Source organism: Aquarana catesbeiana, linkage group LG02, assembly GCF_042186555.1.
Source record: "Aquarana catesbeiana isolate 2022-GZ linkage group LG02, ASM4218655v1, whole genome shotgun sequence".
In the NCBI taxonomy this organism is placed as follows: Eukaryota; Metazoa; Chordata; class Amphibia; order Anura; family Ranidae; genus Aquarana; species Aquarana catesbeiana.
In genome coordinates this window covers 729,531,934-729,551,341 of record NC_133325.1, presented here as the reverse complement: position 1 = coordinate 729,551,341, position 19,408 = coordinate 729,531,934, and the positions used below count along the sequence as shown (strand labels likewise).

Here is a 19,408-nt window from a genome sequence, read left to right as displayed (position 1 = left end):
AAATGAACATGACATCATTTTATACATACTGTATAGATAGAATTTACATTTGACTAGCAGGATCACTTTTTCTGGGGACTTTTAATAACGGTGGAATAAAACAGCTGTCCTGGATCCACCCAGTAAGAGGCTCAGAGTACTGCTAGTACTCATACCTAGAACTCCAATCTAATAGAAAAGAAAATTCATGTTTTAAAATATTAAGCCGCTGACATAACCAACTGACATTTTTATCTTTATTCTATGTTTGTGTCCTGTCCATATATTGTACAGTATGCAAAAAGGTTAGTTCACATTTGCCAAAAAAACTGCCTATGCAGGTAAAGAGCACATGGAGCTAAAAATAAATTGTATAATATAAAATAATAAAAAAAATAAATAAAATATACAATAATAAATGTATCTTGGGAAGAATTATTTTGCTGTCCTTCATCTGTAAAAGTTTTTACTCTGGACTGGTATATTGCATTGTTTTAAAAAATTTGTTTTGGCAGCTCAAGCGAACCACACATAGAGTGCTATAACTGCATGTATATATTTGCACGCATGACTTCAAAATGACATTGTGTCATGCATTTTAACCACTTACCAACCGCCCGCCGTCGTTTGATGGCGGCAGTATGGCTCCCCTGCACATATTGCTGTAGCTGTACTGTGGCCGCTTTAAGGGGTATAGGGGGCGCGCGCACCCACCACGTAGCTTAGGAGCTGAGGCACGTGCCCGGTGGCCGTGATGTCCACCGGGCACCCGCGATCGCTCCTGACAGAGCCAGAACAGGGATCTGTGTGTGTAAATACACAAATCCCGGTTCTGTCAGGGGAGAAGAGACAGATCATGTGTTCCTAGCATTTAGGAACAGCGATCGGTTTCCTCCCCCAGTCAGAACACACACTGAGGGACCACATTTAACCCCTTGAGCGCCCCCCAATGTTAACCCCTTCCCTGCTAGTGACATTTATACAGTAATCAGTGGCTATTTATAGCTCTGATCGCTGTATAAATGTCAGTGGTCCCAAAAAAGTGTCAAAAGGGTCTGATCTGTCTGCCAAAAATCGCAGATCGCCGCCATCACTAGTTAAAAAAAAAAAAGTTGTATAAATATATCCCCTATTTTGTAGAAGCTATAACTTTTGCGCAAACCAATCAATATACGCTTATTGCTATTTTTTTTTACCAAAAACATATAGAAGAATACATATTGGCCTTAAACTGATGAAGAAATTTAAAAAAAAGTTTTTTTTTTTTTTTTATTTGGTGATATTTATTATAGCAAAAAGTACAAAATAATGTGTTTTTTCAAAATTGTCGCTCTTTTTTTGTTTATAGCGCAAAAAATAAAAACCGCAGAGGCGATCAAATACCACCAAAAAAAGCTCTATTTGTGGGGAAAAAAGGACATTAATTTTGTTTGGGTACAACATCGCACAACTGCGCAATTGTCAGTTAAAGCGACGCAGTGCCGTTTTGCAAAAAATGGCCTGGTCAGGAAGAGGGCAAATTCTTCTAGGGCTGAAGTGGTTAAAAATGCGTGCTGTCATTGAGAATGTTAATCAACTCTGTGTATGGGGGGGCCCTAGGCCCCAGTAAGGTCTAAATCTAACCCTACACATGTGGCCCACCATTTAAACTCCCAGAGAGGGCAAACCTGGAAGAAAGTTGGGTGAAGATAGAAGCGCTGGGAGCAATGACAGCTCAGTGCTGGAGGGCTCTGTTTAAAGGGTAAGTCTGACATAATGTGCTAGCATGTGGTACATACTAGCACATTATGGCACAAACCTGCAAGGGGGCCATTTAAAAAAAAAAAAAAAGCATTACCGCTTTAATGTTGCAAACCAAATATCATTCTAACCTACCTTATTTTTCAGCAGCCCATTCTGTCCAATAATTTTATCAAACAAATGTTTCCCAACGTGAACATCCACAGCAGACAAGGGGTCATCTAACAGATAGATGTCTGCATTGCTATACACAGCTCTCGCCAGACTGACTCGCTGTTTCTGACCGCCACTTAAGTTCACACCCTGAATACATACAAAAGACAAAAGTACAGATACGTTATCACATTCTACAAGTTCACAAGTTCTACAAGTTCATAATCTGTATGCATTCTCTTAAAACTGAAATTCAGTCTAACTTTTGCCATACTTTCATACTTTCCCCTCTCATCACCATGCTAAATATATGTTTAAATAAAACACTACCGTTTTCATAACATACCTTATTTTAGATCCTATGATGTCATCACTGGGTCTCTGTGCTTCCCTATGCAATGCCGGCAGATCATGGCTAAAGAAAGGGGCCTGCCAGGGTACTATACATGGATTTCCGATATTATCAGAGCACTCTGCCCCACTATTCCTTTCTAGAGCCCTCAATCCTGATGCAATCAGTTGGAGTTATGCAAATATCAAACTGCTTTGGCAGTTGGATGTCAGTCTGGAGGAACGGGCATTTCTAAGCAGGGGGTATTTGAATGTAGACTGCCCTAGGTACTGTACACATGTGATGACGAGCCTCCATGACTGAGGAAACTAAACTCCAATGAATGAAAGGGACAGTAAGGCTGCTATTGCTGGTTGCTGCAGCTTCGAATGCACACTGTGATAAAGCTCACAGTGTTCATAAATTATAAGACAGGAACAGCATATGTTCCCCCTTGACAGCAGCAGATGCCTTGCCACCCCCCGCCCTTCTTTCGCAGACATTTGCAGAAGCCCCCTGCTGATCGACCTTGGCAGAACAAGCGTTTGGCAATTCTTTTTGCAAGCTGCTGCTTTCCTCTAGGGTTAGAGGTAGATGTACATTTAGGAAAAGAACTTTGAATAATGCTTTCTCAGCAATCATATTATAACTGAATGTTTAATTGCCATCTTATATGGATAGTATTTGGAATATAGTAGTAAGTGCAAGCGCTGTACTTGCTACTATGTTCCAGATAAGTCAATATATGTCTACTGATGTGCTAGCTGCTATATAGATCTCTGAGCACAATATTTTTTGGACAATATATGGATAGTATTTAAAGCCAAATTCCAGGAATTCAGCAACTTTGCAAAAAGTGCAGTCACATTATGAGTTATATCCAATTAGGCGCATGTCACCTCCAGGACTTATCTCTAATACTTATATGTGACAGGTTTATTGCACTCCTGGAGGATACACTCAGAGCTGTGAGACGACTGAAGCTCTGCATGACCCGCCCCTCTGCTGCCCATTCACAGAAGCCTTTGTATTTTGTGAATGAGTTTACATAATACAAAGTCTTCTGTGAATGGGCAGAAGGAGGGGAATGTTTGGCATAGCAGTTCCAGCGACTCTGCTCTTGAAGGAACTGAGAATACAGTGATCGGTGTCAGCGCTTTGGAAGTTATCCTCCGGGAGCACTAAACCGATCAGATGTACATAACAAACATAAGTCTACGAGGCAGCAGGTGCCTCCTTGGACTTAACTCATGGTATGCCTGCAGTTTTTGCAAAGTAGCTGAATTCCTGGAATTCAGCTTTAAGGTAATACACTCGTATTGCAATGAGTATAATCTCACCCTCTCTCCAATTTCAGTTTGGTCTCCATGTGGTAAGAGCTCCAGATCAGGAAGGAGGGCACAGGCTTCTAGGACTCTCTCATAATACGGTTTATTGAAGGCTTGTCCAAAGAGAATGTTCTCCTGAAACAATGCATTCTGTATCCATGCTTGCTGCGATACATAGGCCACAGAGCCCTGTTTGTGGAGAAAAAGAAAAATTTTACTGGAACATCACCACTAAGAGTACATCAAGTGTCTGACTTTCCCCATAGGAGAATACAGAATAATATGTAGACCAGGGGTGTCCAACCCATGGCCTGCATGCAGCCCCAGAGAGTTTAGCATGTAGCCCGGGCCCGTCTGGAGGGACACTTGGGGATGCCGTGCAACCACAGCAGCCACGGTGGCCATCACAGACAAGCCCAGCCCATGCACATCTGTAGGGAAACCAGGGATGCCATGCAAGCATAGCAGTCATGGCAGCCTGCAATGATAAGCCAGGCAAATGCATGTCTGGAGGGATGCCGGGGCTGCCATGTTTGCAATAGCACCGGCAGCAGGGAACTCAGGGGCCTCAGGTAAGTAAATGCTGCATGGCTGGATCTAGGGGGTGGTTGGGTGGGCTGTGCCATCCACAATCCCCCTTTACCTACCCCCACCCCCCCCCCCCCACACACACACAGCACATACATGGGCTACATTCACACTGGTGAATAGGGCTGGTGAGAATTGTAGCAGCGGTTTCTCCTGTGGCTCCCAGAGAGTAGGTGTGGCTGTTGGTCCCATTCACTATAATGACAGTTCGTTGGCTCTCCGCACAGCCAGCAATTACCTGCAGTGATCACAGATGCACTTTGTCTCTCTGCACAGCCGTGGGTAATCGCTGGATGTGCTGAGAGCTGTGAAAAGGTGCGACTTCCTGCAAACCGTCATTATAGTGAACCGGGCCGGCAGCCACACCTACCAGCTGACAGTCGAAGGAGGAACTGCTCATCAGGTATCCTTATTGTTTATCAAAAACAGTGTCAAATCTCACACTATCTTTATGTTGCCCTCTTTTACTTTTATAATAAAAAATATTACAAAAAAATTGAATTTTATTACTCAGATAGGTACATTATCTATATCAGTGATCGTTAACTTGTGATCTGCCTAGGGGCGGCCCGTGCATTGTGGGCGCACGGACGCTGCCCCCACTAATCCCTGCCGCCGCCTCCCTATCCATGCGCCCGGCCCCTTTCAGGACGCCGGACACATGGACTCCTATGGCAGAGTGGGAGGGGGGGGGGGGGTTTTTTTTTGAAGCACCTGATTAGAGCCTGAGGCTCTAATAGGCTTCAAAAAAGGGTGGGCTCAGGGTGCAGAGTGTGCCCTGATCCCACCCTATTGTGTGACCATAGTGAATTAATTTTCACTATTTTTACACCACAGTGCCTCCCCGCCAATCAGGAGGCAGGTCAGTGAGACGATCGGCCAAAGCGCCGGGCAGCAGAAGACACACTGGGGAGGAAGCTGGAGGATCAGGCTCCTCCTCCGCCACTGCTGCCCACACTGAGACACAGCAGAGGACCCAACAGTGCTGTCGGTGTGGGGGTATGGTGCTGCTGTCGGTCAGCAAAGAAATGGAAATGGACATTAAATGTTTTGTGGCCAAAGTCTCCATGCTGTCTAATGTTTGCTGCCTGTCTCCTGCTTGTAGTCTTATTATTTTTACCTGCTCTAGTGACTTTTGTGACTATAGCTTAGCCCAGCGGTTTGGAGATCTGCATAGGGCTCAGAAGGACTTAGCACTGTGCAGTGCTGTCAGTCCTATCTAGGATGCTGCTCTATATACCCTGATCTGTGGGACTGATCTATATACTCTGTCCTGTGATCATGATCTATATACCCTGATCTGTGATGATGATCTATATACCCTGATCTGTGATGATGATCTATATACCCTGATCTGTGATGATGATCTATATACCCTAATCTGTGATGATGATCTATATACCCTGATCTGTGATGATGATCTATATACCGTATCGGTAATGCTGATCTATATACTATCGGTAATACTGACCTATATACCGTATCTTTAATGCAGACCTATATACCCTGAACTGTGATGATGATGATCTATATACCCTGATCTGTGATGCTGATCTATATATACTAAAGGTAATGCTGGTCTTTATACTGTATCTGTAATGCTGACCTATATACCGTATCTGTAATGCAGACCTATATACCCTGATCTGTGAGGCTGAGCTATATACTCTGTCCTGTAATGCTGAGCTGTATACTCTGTCCTGTGATTCTGGGGCTGTATACTCTGTCCTGTGATGCTGAGCTGTATACTTCTGACACTATGGGTGGAAGCAAGTGGAATACAGGGGACAGAGTGGGTGGATGCTATAAGGGGTGGGGCTTATAAGAAGTGGGAAGGGTCAATAAGGAGGGGCAGGGTCTGGTGCCCCCCCATCCTAAATTTTCACCATCCGCCACTGGATCAACTTTTTCTGCTCAGCAATCTTTTCTTTTTGTGTATTTTAAGTGCGGCCCAAGACAATTCCTCTTCTTCCACTGTGGCCCAGGAAGATCAAAAGGTTGGACACCCCTGATGTAGACGTAACAGAAAAATTTCAAGCATGGTATATTTTTACATTTTTCCAGCTTGGACCAATGTAACTACCGTATTTATATACCATAACATGGACGATGCCCCGGAAAGCTGGAAATCACTGAAGTAGACACCACTATCTTGCTTCCATGTCATATGCTGAGCAGCTTGATGCATTGTGAACTAAGAAGGTAAGCCGCTTGGCATGGGCACCATTCATAAAATGCTTTGCAGTGCAAAGTGTTCTCTAATTGAATGGGATGGAGTGCATAAATCCACCGCCCCGCCTCACCACCTAACATTGCAAATCACAGAAGTTATGTATTCATGGTCTTACTTTTCTCTGAATAGTCCCCTCCAATTTGTTCATCTCCCCTAGAATTGCAGAGAGCAGGGATGACTTTCCAGATCCAACTTGGCCAACAACAGCAACCAACGAGCCTTCTGGAATTTTTATGTGGAGACTAGATAAACAAATAAATGGTGCAATGTATTAGCATCACCATTAGGACTCAGTAAGTACTGTATATGCTGTTATAACCTGGACTTGGCACAGTTCACTATTATGAGTTAGTAGGTATGGTGTATGCAGTTGTATTCTAGACTTGGCACAATTTAGAGGAAATGGTTAAAAATCTGTGCTTTTGAACATAGGACCCTGAGCACAGCTCAGCATTTTGACTTAGTAAGTACTGTATATGCCATTGCACCCTGGATTAGGCACATACCGGTGGTTCAACCGCCCCAAAAAAGCTTCTAACGTAACGCAAGCGCACCACCCAGGTGTGAAAACACCCACCGCAGAGAATGGGTTTTCAGTCGCTTTACAGGCGCTATTTCTAGAGCTAAATCGCCTGAAAACTGCCTTAGTGTGAAAGCGGTCTAACAATGAACTTCTCATATTTGCACCCTTTTGGTCTGTTAAATTTACCATCAGAAAGAAATAGTTAAATCTGTTTTTTTTTTTTTTTTTTTTTTAAGGGAAAATTACCAGTTTATATTTTCAAGTCTTGTTTACTCAAAGAGACCATTAAGACCTCCTTGTTATTATCGTGGACTACAAGTCAGTTAATGCCTATGGGGTGAATAAGAAAACAGTGGAAATGTGTAGTTTAGCATAGGACAATAAGCATGGCTGAATCACTTAAAGCATTTGTTAACCTAAAAAAATTGATCCTGTTCCTTTAAAGCATGTTATACAGCACAGTACTTGTGCTGGGAAATTTGGCCCCCTGTATCACCTAAGAAACCTGGCTGGTCCTGCCAGTTTCTGCCCTCCCCTGTAAACTGACCACGGTGTATTATGGCTGCTGAGCCCTGACACCGTCATCAGTTTACGTGCCTATCTGCAGCTCTCCTGTGTCTCCTCTGTCCTTCTCTCCCTCCCCTCCCTGCCTGTCTGCTCCTGTGTCAGTGCCCACCCCCTCCCCTCTTGCTGCAAAAGTTACTTTAAATGTTTTATACTGTCTGTTTAATAATCCTTTTGTGCCCCTGTGTCTGTGTTTTATAAAAATAAGCTGTTCTTTACCTCATCTTAGAGCACCGCTCGGCGCTCACGTGACCAGCCGCCTCTCTCCTCCTGAATGACATCAGTGGGGGTTTTTCGGCCCCGACCGCTGCAGCTGTCAGACAGGGAGAGCAGAGAGGCGGTGGGTCACGTGAGCGCCAAGAGGCGCTCTGATATAAGGTGAAGAACGGCTTATTTTTATAACACACAGACACAGGGGCACAAAGAATTATTAAACAGAGAGAATGGTATAAAGTGCATAAAGTGGCTTAACAACCCCTTTAAAGTGGTTGTAAACATCAGACATGAAATATGAACAACACATTACCCTGTAATATGTGTACTTGTCACAATTAAAAGCACCTAAAAGCACTAATCACTTCTGACAAGTTTTCTTGACACCAAGAGAAAAATGGTGACAGAGGAGGGACCTCCAGCAGATTGACAGCCTCAGCTCTGTCCCTGTGAGCTGTGAGGAGGGGCGAGTCTCTTCCCACCAATCAGCTCCCAAAGCTCTCCTCACTGAGCTCTGCAGAGTGTGACTTTAGCTCTCCGCCCCCTTTTATTTTGAAGTTTCAGGCAAGTTTAGAAATTTAGCACTTGGATTGGATGTAGAGAAGAGAAGACTGCAGAAAGACATGTACAGCTTATGTAGGAGGGTTTGTTTCATCTCTGTGTAACACCTGAGGATAGCCCCCTCACTGGGTATTACAAGCACTTAGCCAGCCGTAGATGAATCGAAATTTGGCCGGTTCAACAGATTGAAATTTCAATCCATCTAAGACCCCATACACGCTATCCAATTTTTGTTGTCAGATTTCCTTTCGATTTACCAAAACCATGTAGTTCAAGGGCCTGCCTGACTGCATACAAATCGAAACTCCTAAGGTTTGACCTCATATTATATGGTATTGGTAAATCTGAAGGAAAAAATCTACGGAAAATTGGATATTGTGTATCCAGCAGGAACAGAGCAGGCTGGTTGTACAAAAGTCTACTTCTGTACAACCAACTGGTTGAAAATTTTTTGCTCAATCAGTGCCACCGGCTGCATCCAGCAATGCTGATGAGTTATCTGATGGGAGGAATGTTTCCAAACAAAACATCTGCAGGAGGGATTCCCCCATCCAACTCAAATGTGTGGATGAGGGAATCAACTCATTTTCTTTCGTTCAACCTGCTGGCCGAACGAAGGAAAACGATTCATGTATGGCCTCTGTATGTTTAGGCTTAACTGATAAGCCAAGTTCTCTGCTAGTCACCGTTGTACTGGGGGGACTTCTACCCACAAAGATCCCAGATGGAGCGTGCCCCAGTAGAAGACAGCAAGGCATATACGCAGCAAAGCATACACTGCATATATGTGGATAGCTGCCATAAATGTCAAAAGTGGTGTCACTTTTAGAAAACCATGTCTGGCAGTTGACTAAAATGCAAAGGTAATTTTAAATTACATTTATTGATAAAAGGGCTTGAGTGACAATTACACTGTATATTATATCCACTTTTTAGGTAAAGAAGAATATTCCTTCTGTCACAATGCATGACAATTTTCTTACTCTTTCAAGATGGGGGGACCATTTGTTTCCCACTGGAAGGAAGCAGCACTAAATCCAACCGCATGATCTGTAATTATCAAAGATGGAAACAGCATACTTTATTTATTATTAGGGCACATGCCAAAATCACCTAATCATATCACATCCTTATTACTAGTATATTTTATGTGTGGCCCAAGACCATTCCTCTTCTTCCAATGTGGCCCAGGACGGTCAAAAGGTTGGGCACTCCTACATTAAAGCCTGGCTCCAAGTGAAACTGTTTGACAAAACATATGTGCAAACTGTGTTACCTGGCAAGAGTTTACAATTTATTTGGAACATGGACCCCTTGACAATCAACCCGACCAAGTCATCGAGCTCCAGCTTGGTCATGAACACACTCCCAGACTGCTGATTGGTTAATAAACAAGCAGCAGTGCACTAAGGAGGTCAACTCTATGCTCACTCTTCTCCTTCCTCATGTTCCCGGTCAGCATATGTGCACAGCAGCTGAATGGCTCTTAGTACTGGCCCTCCCTCTCATTCCTTTAGTTGCATTTAAAACACATGAACATTTTTAATAGATACATAACTACATTAAAGAGGAAATATATTAATACATTTATGGGTTTCTGTTTTACATGTTTCCTTCTCCATATTTATGAGATCTTTTCAAGTTCAGATGTTTGTAAATCGGCCACAAGAGGCAGTAGAGTAGATTAGCCACTATGGTTAATGGTCTCCATGCTTCATAACCATTGAGATAAGTTATCACAGGCAGTGCATTGTGCTTAGTGTGTTGCATGACTCAGCGCACACACTGCACACTTCCAGCACAGTGGCCGAGCTATCGGTGACAACGTGTCTTGACCCTGTGACCACTAGGAAGGCCAATCTCAGTGATCACGTGATTTGGAAGTCCGTCCCACCTCTCAAGCTTTAAAGCGGGGTTCCACTCAAATTTTTAACTTAATCTTACCCCCTTCAGTTAATTGCATAGATGTTCAAATGCCGCACGAAAATTTTTTTATTGCTGTAACTACCTTTATATTGTACTTTATTGTGGCACTTCCTGTCTCTCCTCCCATGGGAGTAGGCGTGTTTATTGCCTTTCCCCGGCGCCGCACTGTCTCCTGGGAGCTTAGTGTCAGGCTTCCCAAGATTCAGTGCGGAAACAATGATCATGCATGTTAACAAGCTGTGAATGAACAGCATTCACCGCATCCAGGAAATCAATGCTTGTGGGCTTCACATGCCCACAAGCAAGATGGAAACAGCCAGCATCACATTTTTTAAGTTATTCTTCAGTACGAAAACAGACAGAGGCAGAAATATTACACCCAAACTGTGAGTATTATTTTGGGATTAGCAAAGTGTCTCAATGACTAAAAAAAAAAAAAAGAAAAAAAAAAATTGGTCGCCGGACTCCCGCTTTAAGACCCACCTAAATGGGCTGCCAGGAGGAGGTGGGAAGGGGTTAAAGGATAAGTGCAATTTTAAACAAAGTGAATTTATCTTTTTTGCCACCCTCCTCTGACCCAATCTAACCCTCCCTCTCCATCCACAGATGCCTACTTATCCTGATCAGACACCTGCAGCCTCCGGTGTCTGTTTACATCCAGTGCTGCAAGTCTTACTGTCTTGGCTGCACCTGTAATGTTTAGGCATGATCAGGACAGTGAGACTCGTGCATGTAAACAAACACCAGAGGTTTCAGCTGTCTGATCAGTATAAGTAGGCATCTGTGAATGGAAAGGGTGGGGTAGATTAGGTCAGAGGAGGGTGGCAAAAACGAGACGTTAAAAGGCCAGCCGCCCTTGGATAAATGTAAGTGTGCATCTGTAAAGGGGGAGAGATGGTTGGGCCAGGTCAAGGGAATAAGGAAAAACGAGTAAACGTACTGGGGGAGATTTACTCAGAATCTGGTGCAGCTGTACATGGTAGCCAATCAGCTTCTAACTTCAGCTTGTTCAGTTAAGCTTCGACAATAAAACCTGGAAGCAGACTGGATTCTGTGTAGAGCTGCACCAAATTTTGCACGTTCCACGTTTAGTAAATCTCACCCACTACATCTTAAGACAGACATACATAGATGGAAATGCAAGTACTGGCCGAATTCCAATCCATGTATGGGCTGGCTGTACATGTGGTGGTGATGTGATATGTGACGAAACGTACTTAGGGCAGAGCTGGAAATCGTGACGTCACCAGCATGCATGGCTGCCAGGAATTATGGGGATTGCAGTTTATGATGGCATTATTCTCCTTGGAGTCTTGTAAGTGTTTTTAACTGCGTTTAAATAAAATTACCAGAAGAATTTTACACTATGCAAGCTTAAGTCCTCAAGAGATTGAGAGTCAGACTATTTCTGGTAAGCACCTATAGTATATATGCTTTGGTGTATGGAGCACTGGGTGTCCACTTATGAAAGCATCTGAAGAGCACAGATAATGGAAAGAGGAATTTACAACGGTGTGTTTTTGGAAACAAATTTTCACTGCTATATTAACTTTTCCGGTTTAACCTTTTACCATGGACTTTATATGATGGTGTGTGTGTGTATATATATATATATATATATATATATATATATATATATATATATATATATATATATATATATATATATATATATATATATATATATATATGTGTGTTTATGTGGTGTATTAGGACATTGTACTGCACTGTATTTTGCACATTAAAATTTGTTAGAGCTGCACACTACACATTTTTCCTTGTGTACAATCAGCCTGTTGGAAAATTTACTCTCGATCAGTGTTGATGGCTACAACCAGCAGCACTGATCAGTGTATTCTGACAGCGAAGAAATCTCCCCCGCTGTCAGAATACAAAAGCTTAGTGAGAAATATTCACACACTTGATGTGGATGGGGGAATCAAGTAATTTCCTTTCGTTTAACCCATTGTTTGAATGAGAAAAAAAAAATGACTCATGTATGGCCAGCCTTAAAGTGTACTCATCCTTTCAGCTGTCCTGCTTCACATTTAAATATAAGCAATGTAAAAAAGACTAAAGCCTCTTCTTCAAAATACTTCCTTTTTAAAATGTACCTACTTCCTTTATAATCGGTTTCAATGTTTTCTGGGACGAGTTCTTCGCCACAAAGAAAATTTTCCAATCGTACCAGAGAAACTTTAGTCTAGAAAATATAAGCAGTGATATTTATTCATGAGACTGTTAGAAATGTGGTACATACAGATTACACCATACAAGAGGCCAATTCATGACAATAACAGCTAATAGGAACCAATCAGCTGTTTACTTCTATTTTCCAGAGAGATTCACAAACATGTTAACCTAAATCTCATTGGTTGCCCTTTCCTCCAATTTCTGTAAATCAGCCATAACCAGATGTACACAAAAAGTTTGTAGTGCTCTTTGTGGTCCACTTTAAGAAAATGTATTCCACGTTTCTAACACTAGATACAGTATACACATACACAGGCAATCTTCCAGCAATTTCCTTTGAGTGCACAAAGCAACCTATTGAACTAATAAGATCCCCAAGAGTTTAAACTAAAATTGTGAAATGATTGACGCTGTTGGAGGTGGATTGCTTTAAACGGTTTGCTATTTCCTTGCAATCATAGTTTGGATGAAAGTGGTCAAACTGGTCTAGAAATTGCTGTGAATATAGCCAGTATTATATCGTTGAAAATTTTGTTGCTTTCAGTCATTTTTACCAAAAATATTTCCAGGTCTCAGTTTCTGAAGAAACTCTTATGCCCCGTACACACGGTCGGACATTGATCGGACATTCCGACAACAAAATCCATGGATTTTTTCCGACGGATGTTGGCTCAAACTTGTCTTGCATACACATGGTCACACAAAGCTGTCGGAAAATCCGATCGTTCTGAACGCGGTGACGTAAAACACGTACGTCGGGACTATAAACGGGGCAGTAGCCAATAGCTTTCATCTCTTAATTTATTCTGAGCATGCGTGGCACTTTGTGCGTCGGATTTGTGTACACACGATCGGAATTTCCGACAACGGATTTTGTTGTCGGAAAATTTTATAGCCTGCTCTCAAACTTTGTGTGTCGGAAATTCCGATGGAAAATGTGTGATGGAGCCCACACATGGTCAGAATTTCCAACAACATGGTCCTATCACACATTTTCTGTCAGAAAATCCGACCGTGTGTACGGGGCATAAGGATTCATGCACACTGGAGCTCATAAACGGCCGTTTTTTGGAGTTTGGACGTTTTTTTTTTTAACAGCCCGTAAACTCCCCTCTGTTATCCTATGTGTCCATGCACACATAGACTTTTTTGAACTTTTATCAGCAGTGGAGCTTATGGGCTGTTTTCTGAATGCCATGCCAAGTCGCGTTCAGGAGTAGTTTTTCTGACCACAAAAAACACTAAACGCTCATAAACGCTGATAATTGTCGATAAACAGTCAAAAACGTGGCTCACCAGCGTTTTTTTAACGTTTTTGATCCATTGAAAAAAAACGTTAATAAACGCTATTGCAAAAACGTTAAAAAATGTTGAAAGACTAACTGCAAAGCTACTGGCGTTTTTATAACGTTATTTTAAAGTCCAGTGTGCATGGAGCCTTCAGCTACGAAAAAGGGCAGCACTGGGCTCTGGAGCCACAACTACTTTGCATAGCGGTTCCTGGGAAGGCGGAGAAGCATTGTACTCCTGTGGATCTACCTTACACTCAATTTGCAATGTGAGTGACAACGCAGAGTCCAGATCACGAAGCTCAAGGTCATGATAGAATGTGGCCTGGCCATTTTATAGATAGGCAAATCCTATCCTCATATTGATTAGTGGTTCCAAATTAATAACTACTGCAGTAGGGAACAGACACCAAAGATACACTCCGCATCTTTCCACATAACTGTTCTGCTTTATTATGACGCAATTAAAGGTTTTTATACACATGATTACGTAGGTATCACATTAATATTCATGGTAAAAAGGGGCGTAACATAGGCAGATTAATTCTAATCAGGACTCGAAAGAATGTAAACGTAATGAAAACATTATTAGTGCCGTGTGCACAGTGAGGGCAGTGTGCAATACATACAAAATAGAATACAATTATATACAGAACTTACAAATTTCCATTACAAATGTCACTGAATATGCCCTAGAGCAGGGGTATTGAATTAAAATACAGAGGTCCGGTCAGTAAAATTTTCTTGGAGCAGAGGTCTGAATCATATATTTGTCTGATGACTCAGATCCTTTAAATTGCAGCCCCCTCTTTTATATCACAGTCCCCTTCTTACATTAGTGTCTTCAGTTCCCCCTGCACATCACAATCCCTTTACATCAGTGTCCTCAGTCCTCCCCTTCACATCACAGTTACTCCCCATTTATGTCATAGTTTCCCAGTCCACTTTAAAGTCCCTCCTCCCTTTACGTCACAGTCCCCCTACACGTCACAGCCCCCCTCTTTATGTCACAGTTCCTCTTTCTCGTCAATGTAACCTACCCCCTTTAGCCCCCCTTTACAGCAGTGTCTTGAGCCCCCTCTTTCTAACAATTCTTTGAGCCCCCTTTATAGCAGTGTCCTGAGTTCCCCTTTAAAGCAGTGACCTCCTCCCCACGTTATAGCAGTGTCCTGAGTTCCCCTTTAAAGCAGTGTCCTCCTCCCCACTTTATGGGAGTGTCCAGAGCCCCCCTTTATAGCAGTGACCTGAGCCACTCTTTATAGCAGGGCCCCCCCAACCTTCCCTTTTACTGACGCGTTTCACATCACTATTGATTGGCTATGATTAACCACTTGCCGACCAGCTGCCGCAGTTTTCCTGCTGCAAAATGGCATGGCTGGGCAAAACGACGTTATGTTACGTCGCTTCGCCCTGTGGCCACTAGGGGCGCTCGCGCCCGCTGCTCGCCCTCAGAGCCGATGCAAGTGCCCGGTGGTCACGATCACCGCCGGGCTCCCGCGATCGCTGCTGACACAGCGTGAACCGGGATCTGAGTGTGTAAACACACAGTTTCCCCCCTTCAATTAGAACACACACTAGGGAACACAATTAACCCCTTGATTGCCCCCTAGTGTTAACCCCTTCCCTGCCAGTGACATTTTTACAGTAATCAGTGCATTTTTATAGCACTGATCGCTGCATAAATGCCAATGGTCCCAAAAATGTGTCAAAAGTGTCCAATGTGTCCGCCATAATGTCGCAGTCCCGATAAAAATAGCAGATTGCCGCCATTACTGGTAAAAAAAAAAAAAATTAATAATAAAAATGCCATAAAACTATCCCCTATTTTGTAGACGCTATAACTTTTGCGCAAACCTATCAATATACTCTTATTGCGTTTTTTGGTTTTTTTTTTACCAAAAATATGTAGAAGAGTACATATCGGCCTAAACTGAGGGAAAAATTGTTTTTTTATATATTTTTGGGGGATATTTATTATAGCAAAAAGTAAAAAATATTGCGTTTTTTTCAAAATTGTCGCTCTTTTTTTGTTTATAGTGCAAAAAATAAAAACCGCAGAGGTGATCAAATACCACCAAAAGAAAGTTCTATTTGTGGGGAAAAAAAGAACGTCAATTTTGTTTGGGTGCAACGTCGCACGACCGCGCAATTGTCAGTTAAAGCAATGCAGAGCAGAATCGCAAAAATTGCTCTGGTCAGGAAGGGGGTAAAATCTTCCGGGGCTGAAGCGGTTAAGCTTCGGTAATAGTGATGTGAAACGCGTCAACTGATTTCTATCCAATGTTTGTATGGACTATGTTTTCAATAAAGGTATTTATTTGGAGTGCGGCCACTCTGACATTTTTTTCCTCACATGTATCTTACATACTGAGCCAGCACCCTACTTGGCGGGGGAGGTGATAGTTTGGAAATGCTACCTGGAGCGGTGCATCACTTGCTTAATCAGAGCATGTCTGGACGGAGGGCGGTAGCTGTTCAACTTTTCTTGTTAACAGGCTAGTGATTGTTTGTTAGGACTGCCCAGTGTCCTAGCAACCAGTCACCCACTTGCAGCTCCTGCCCTCCATCCAGACCTACCACCTCTCCTGTCTTCAGCTCTGCTGCGAGGATCATAGTGAAAGAAGCAGGAGAGGGTTCCATGTAGTGGCCAGGGCAGATTTAAAGAGAGACCCGACTCCAAAATGGTGGTCCAGATGGGATTGTCACTCGGTCCATATCCGAACCGTGGTCCTCCATTTAGTGATGCCTGTAAAACCTCCAATGCTTTTTTGTTTAACGCACTGAGCACAATAAAATAAACATTTCCCAGTAAATTATTTGCTAAAATTCCTACCCCATCACTTGCAGTTTACAATTTTCAATGCTGCTGGCTCCTGCTATCTCAGTGCTAAACCTGGGGCCATAGTCATGGCACCAACTTAAACTGGAAAATAGGCAAGTATTAAGAGATAAAGAAGCTGCATACTCAGTGATTAAAATGGTACTAAACCCAAAAGCAAACAATTATACCAATTCTTAAATGTGATGCGTGCATTAGATTTATTTTTTGGGCTTTCTTTCCTTTGTTTTCACCTGGTGATCTAGCCAGTAAGTCTGTTGTTTTTCAATAGGACAAGCTCTCCTGCAGATGTAGCAGTTAGGGTGTTGAGACAAACCATTTAACACTGACAGGGGTGCTTATAATGATCGGCTTTTATTTATTCATGCAAAGCCTTTATCCCCAAAGAAAAAATAAAACATTGCTGTAACTGCTTGTATAACTACAATGTGAGCTGGAGCTTGACTTCAATTTGTTAGTGTATCCAAATCTGCTTGTACATCTAACACCCCTCCCTCCCGACTGACAAGGCTGCTATCCAAAAGTTGTCCCTGTGCTCCTTCATGCAGAGTGGAGGCACTTCTTTAATACAGGTGTGTTGCTGGACAGATCACCAGGTAAAACCAGAGGGGAAAAGGGCCTAAAAAAGAAAACAAATGCAGCCACCATATCTAATGATTGGCAAGTGGCACTATTACACTTTTATTTTGGGTTTAATACTGTTTAAGATCAGCTTCTGAAAGTTCTTTAAAAAACTGGAGGTTTCATATCACTTTAAGGTGTACCCCATATGTAAAAATGTATGCTGCCAATGTTGTGTCTGCTGCACAAATCCTTATACAAATCCTTATACAAACCCTTATACCTACAGAAACTGCAGAGGCTGAATTTTACAATCATTGGACATGAATACACATATTTTCTTGCCTTCTTGGCTATATGATCTATGGCTATATGTTTGAGCACTTAAATTAAAAGTCACATGGGTTTGATGTAGTTCATTTTTCTGGACATCAGTATATCCTCATGTCTCTGGGATTCAGGCTTGAACAGTAAATCATCAGTGTCCTGATTACAATAAAGCCCCATGAGTGTCATCAATCAATGCCCATGAGTGCCACCAATCAGTGCCTATGAGTGCCCATCAGTGACACAAATCAGTGCCAATCAGTGACACAAATCAGTGCCCATTACTGCTGCCAGTCAGTGCTGCCTTTTAGTGCTCATCAGTGCTGCCCATAAATTCCCATAAGTGCTGCCTATCAGTGCTGCATATCAATGCCCATAGGTGCCACCTAATCAGTGCCATACCTCCCAACATTTTGAGATGGGAATGAGGGACACCTACTAACAAATGTATGTAGGTATAGGACACGTCCCTTGCCACACACCCTTAAAGGAGAATTAACCCAAAAAAAAGGTTAATTAAATCCACAAGTGCTTTTTTTACAACTACTATTCCGTTATATTGGCGTTTTAGAAATTGGATGAAAGGTTTAGCACTGGGAAACACTTTTTGAAAGATAAAAAGTGCATTTTATATACAACTATAGAGATCAGATCAAAATGAGGGACAAATGAGGAGGAATGAGGGACAGAGGGACATTGCTCCAAATCAGGGACAGTCCCTCGAAATCAGGAACAGCTGGGAGGTATGCAGTGCTCATCAGTCCCGCCTCCTCAGCGCACATCGGTGAAGGAGAAAAATTACTTATTTACAAAAGTTACTGAAAAAACGAAGAAAAACTTTTTTTTTTTTTCAAAATTTTCGGTCTTTCTTCTTTTTTTTTGTAAAAAATTAAAAACCCAGCAGTGATTAGATACCACCAAAAGAAAGCTCTGTTTGTGTGAAGAAAATGATTAAAAATTAATATGGGTACAGTGTAGCATGACCGCACAATTGTCATTCAAAGTGCGACAGTGCTAAAAGCTGAAAAATGGCCTGGGCAGGAAGGGCGTGAAAGTGCCCAGTATTGAGGTGGTTAAATAGCATTTTAAATAAAAATAAAAAAGGGGTGATATAGTAATGAGGGAGGTGTGGTCTACAGAAGAAAAACACGCCCTGTGATGCAGTAAGTGGTCACAGGATGTTACAGGATATCAGGGCTCACAATGCATTTCTTTTAATTTTGAACTGATAGGTGCAGATTCAAAGCTGCCATGGACTAGGCAAGTGAGAGAGGTTTAATGCAAAGTATAAGGAATATACTGACCTGCACTACTGATCTGATGACTGTAGGAAGATCAAACAATGGAAGTCGCAGGATGTTAAAGAGAGATATTGTTGTAAAAACCTTTGATGCCGTCAGAATGTTATCTTCATTGATCAGGAAATATACTCCAAATGTAGCAATGGAGACCTTGACAATAAAAGAAGGCAAACGTTGTGTGTTATATAGATTGCACATTATTACCCTGTGAAAAATGTAGAAAAAAAGTATCCAAATAAAGCCAGACTGTAAAATACATTAAAACACAATGTAATATTTGTAGAATTGCAGAACAGGGGGATGTCTTTGTATATTCAACTCATTCAAAAAAAAAAAAAAAATGTTTTGTGCTTAGTTCTGTAGGTGGGACATATGGGGCGGAGGAGAACTCCAGGTTTACTTTCACATTAAAGTGTTACTAAACCCAGTAATATGAAAATAGTTCACCCCCCGCCACAGTGCCCACAGCTTATAAATCTTTTTTTTACCTTAAAATACACTATATACCTTTTTGGCTGATCTGTACACCACGGTCAGTGATAAACTGCACAGTTTCTCCAGTGCTGAGAGTTCAGGTAGGAGAAGATTTTCATTACAGCCTGTATACACGCCCACATGTGTGATGTCGATATCATGTGACCTGGCTATCTCTGAGAACAAGTAATTATTCTCTCCAGCATAAAAGACACAACTGAGCATGTGCAGGTCGGTTACTCTGCCTGTGTTAGCTGGCTTTCCCCAGATAGACAGTGCAGGAGG

General features: G+C 42.2%; 1 protein-coding gene across 2 annotated transcripts in view; it reads right to left on the bottom strand.

Moving 5' to 3' along the window:
* LOC141129186 (multidrug resistance-associated protein 1-like) overlaps positions 1-19,408 on the bottom strand; it is a 119,878-nt gene that overhangs the window by 51,878 nt on the left and 48,592 nt on the right. For both annotated transcript variants that reach the window (XM_073617051.1, XM_073617050.1), the window contains exons 9-14: positions 18,653-18,799; positions 12,258-12,342; positions 9,197-9,263; positions 6,468-6,594; positions 3,544-3,720; positions 1,855-2,022 (exon numbers count right to left, since the gene is read on the bottom strand). In XM_073617051.1, coding sequence (XP_073473152.1) covers positions 1,855-2,022; positions 3,544-3,720; positions 6,468-6,594; positions 9,197-9,263; positions 12,258-12,342; positions 18,653-18,799 — 771 coding nt within the window. The remainder of the gene's footprint in view (positions 1-1,854; positions 2,023-3,543; positions 3,721-6,467; positions 6,595-9,196; positions 9,264-12,257; positions 12,343-18,652; positions 18,800-19,408) is intronic.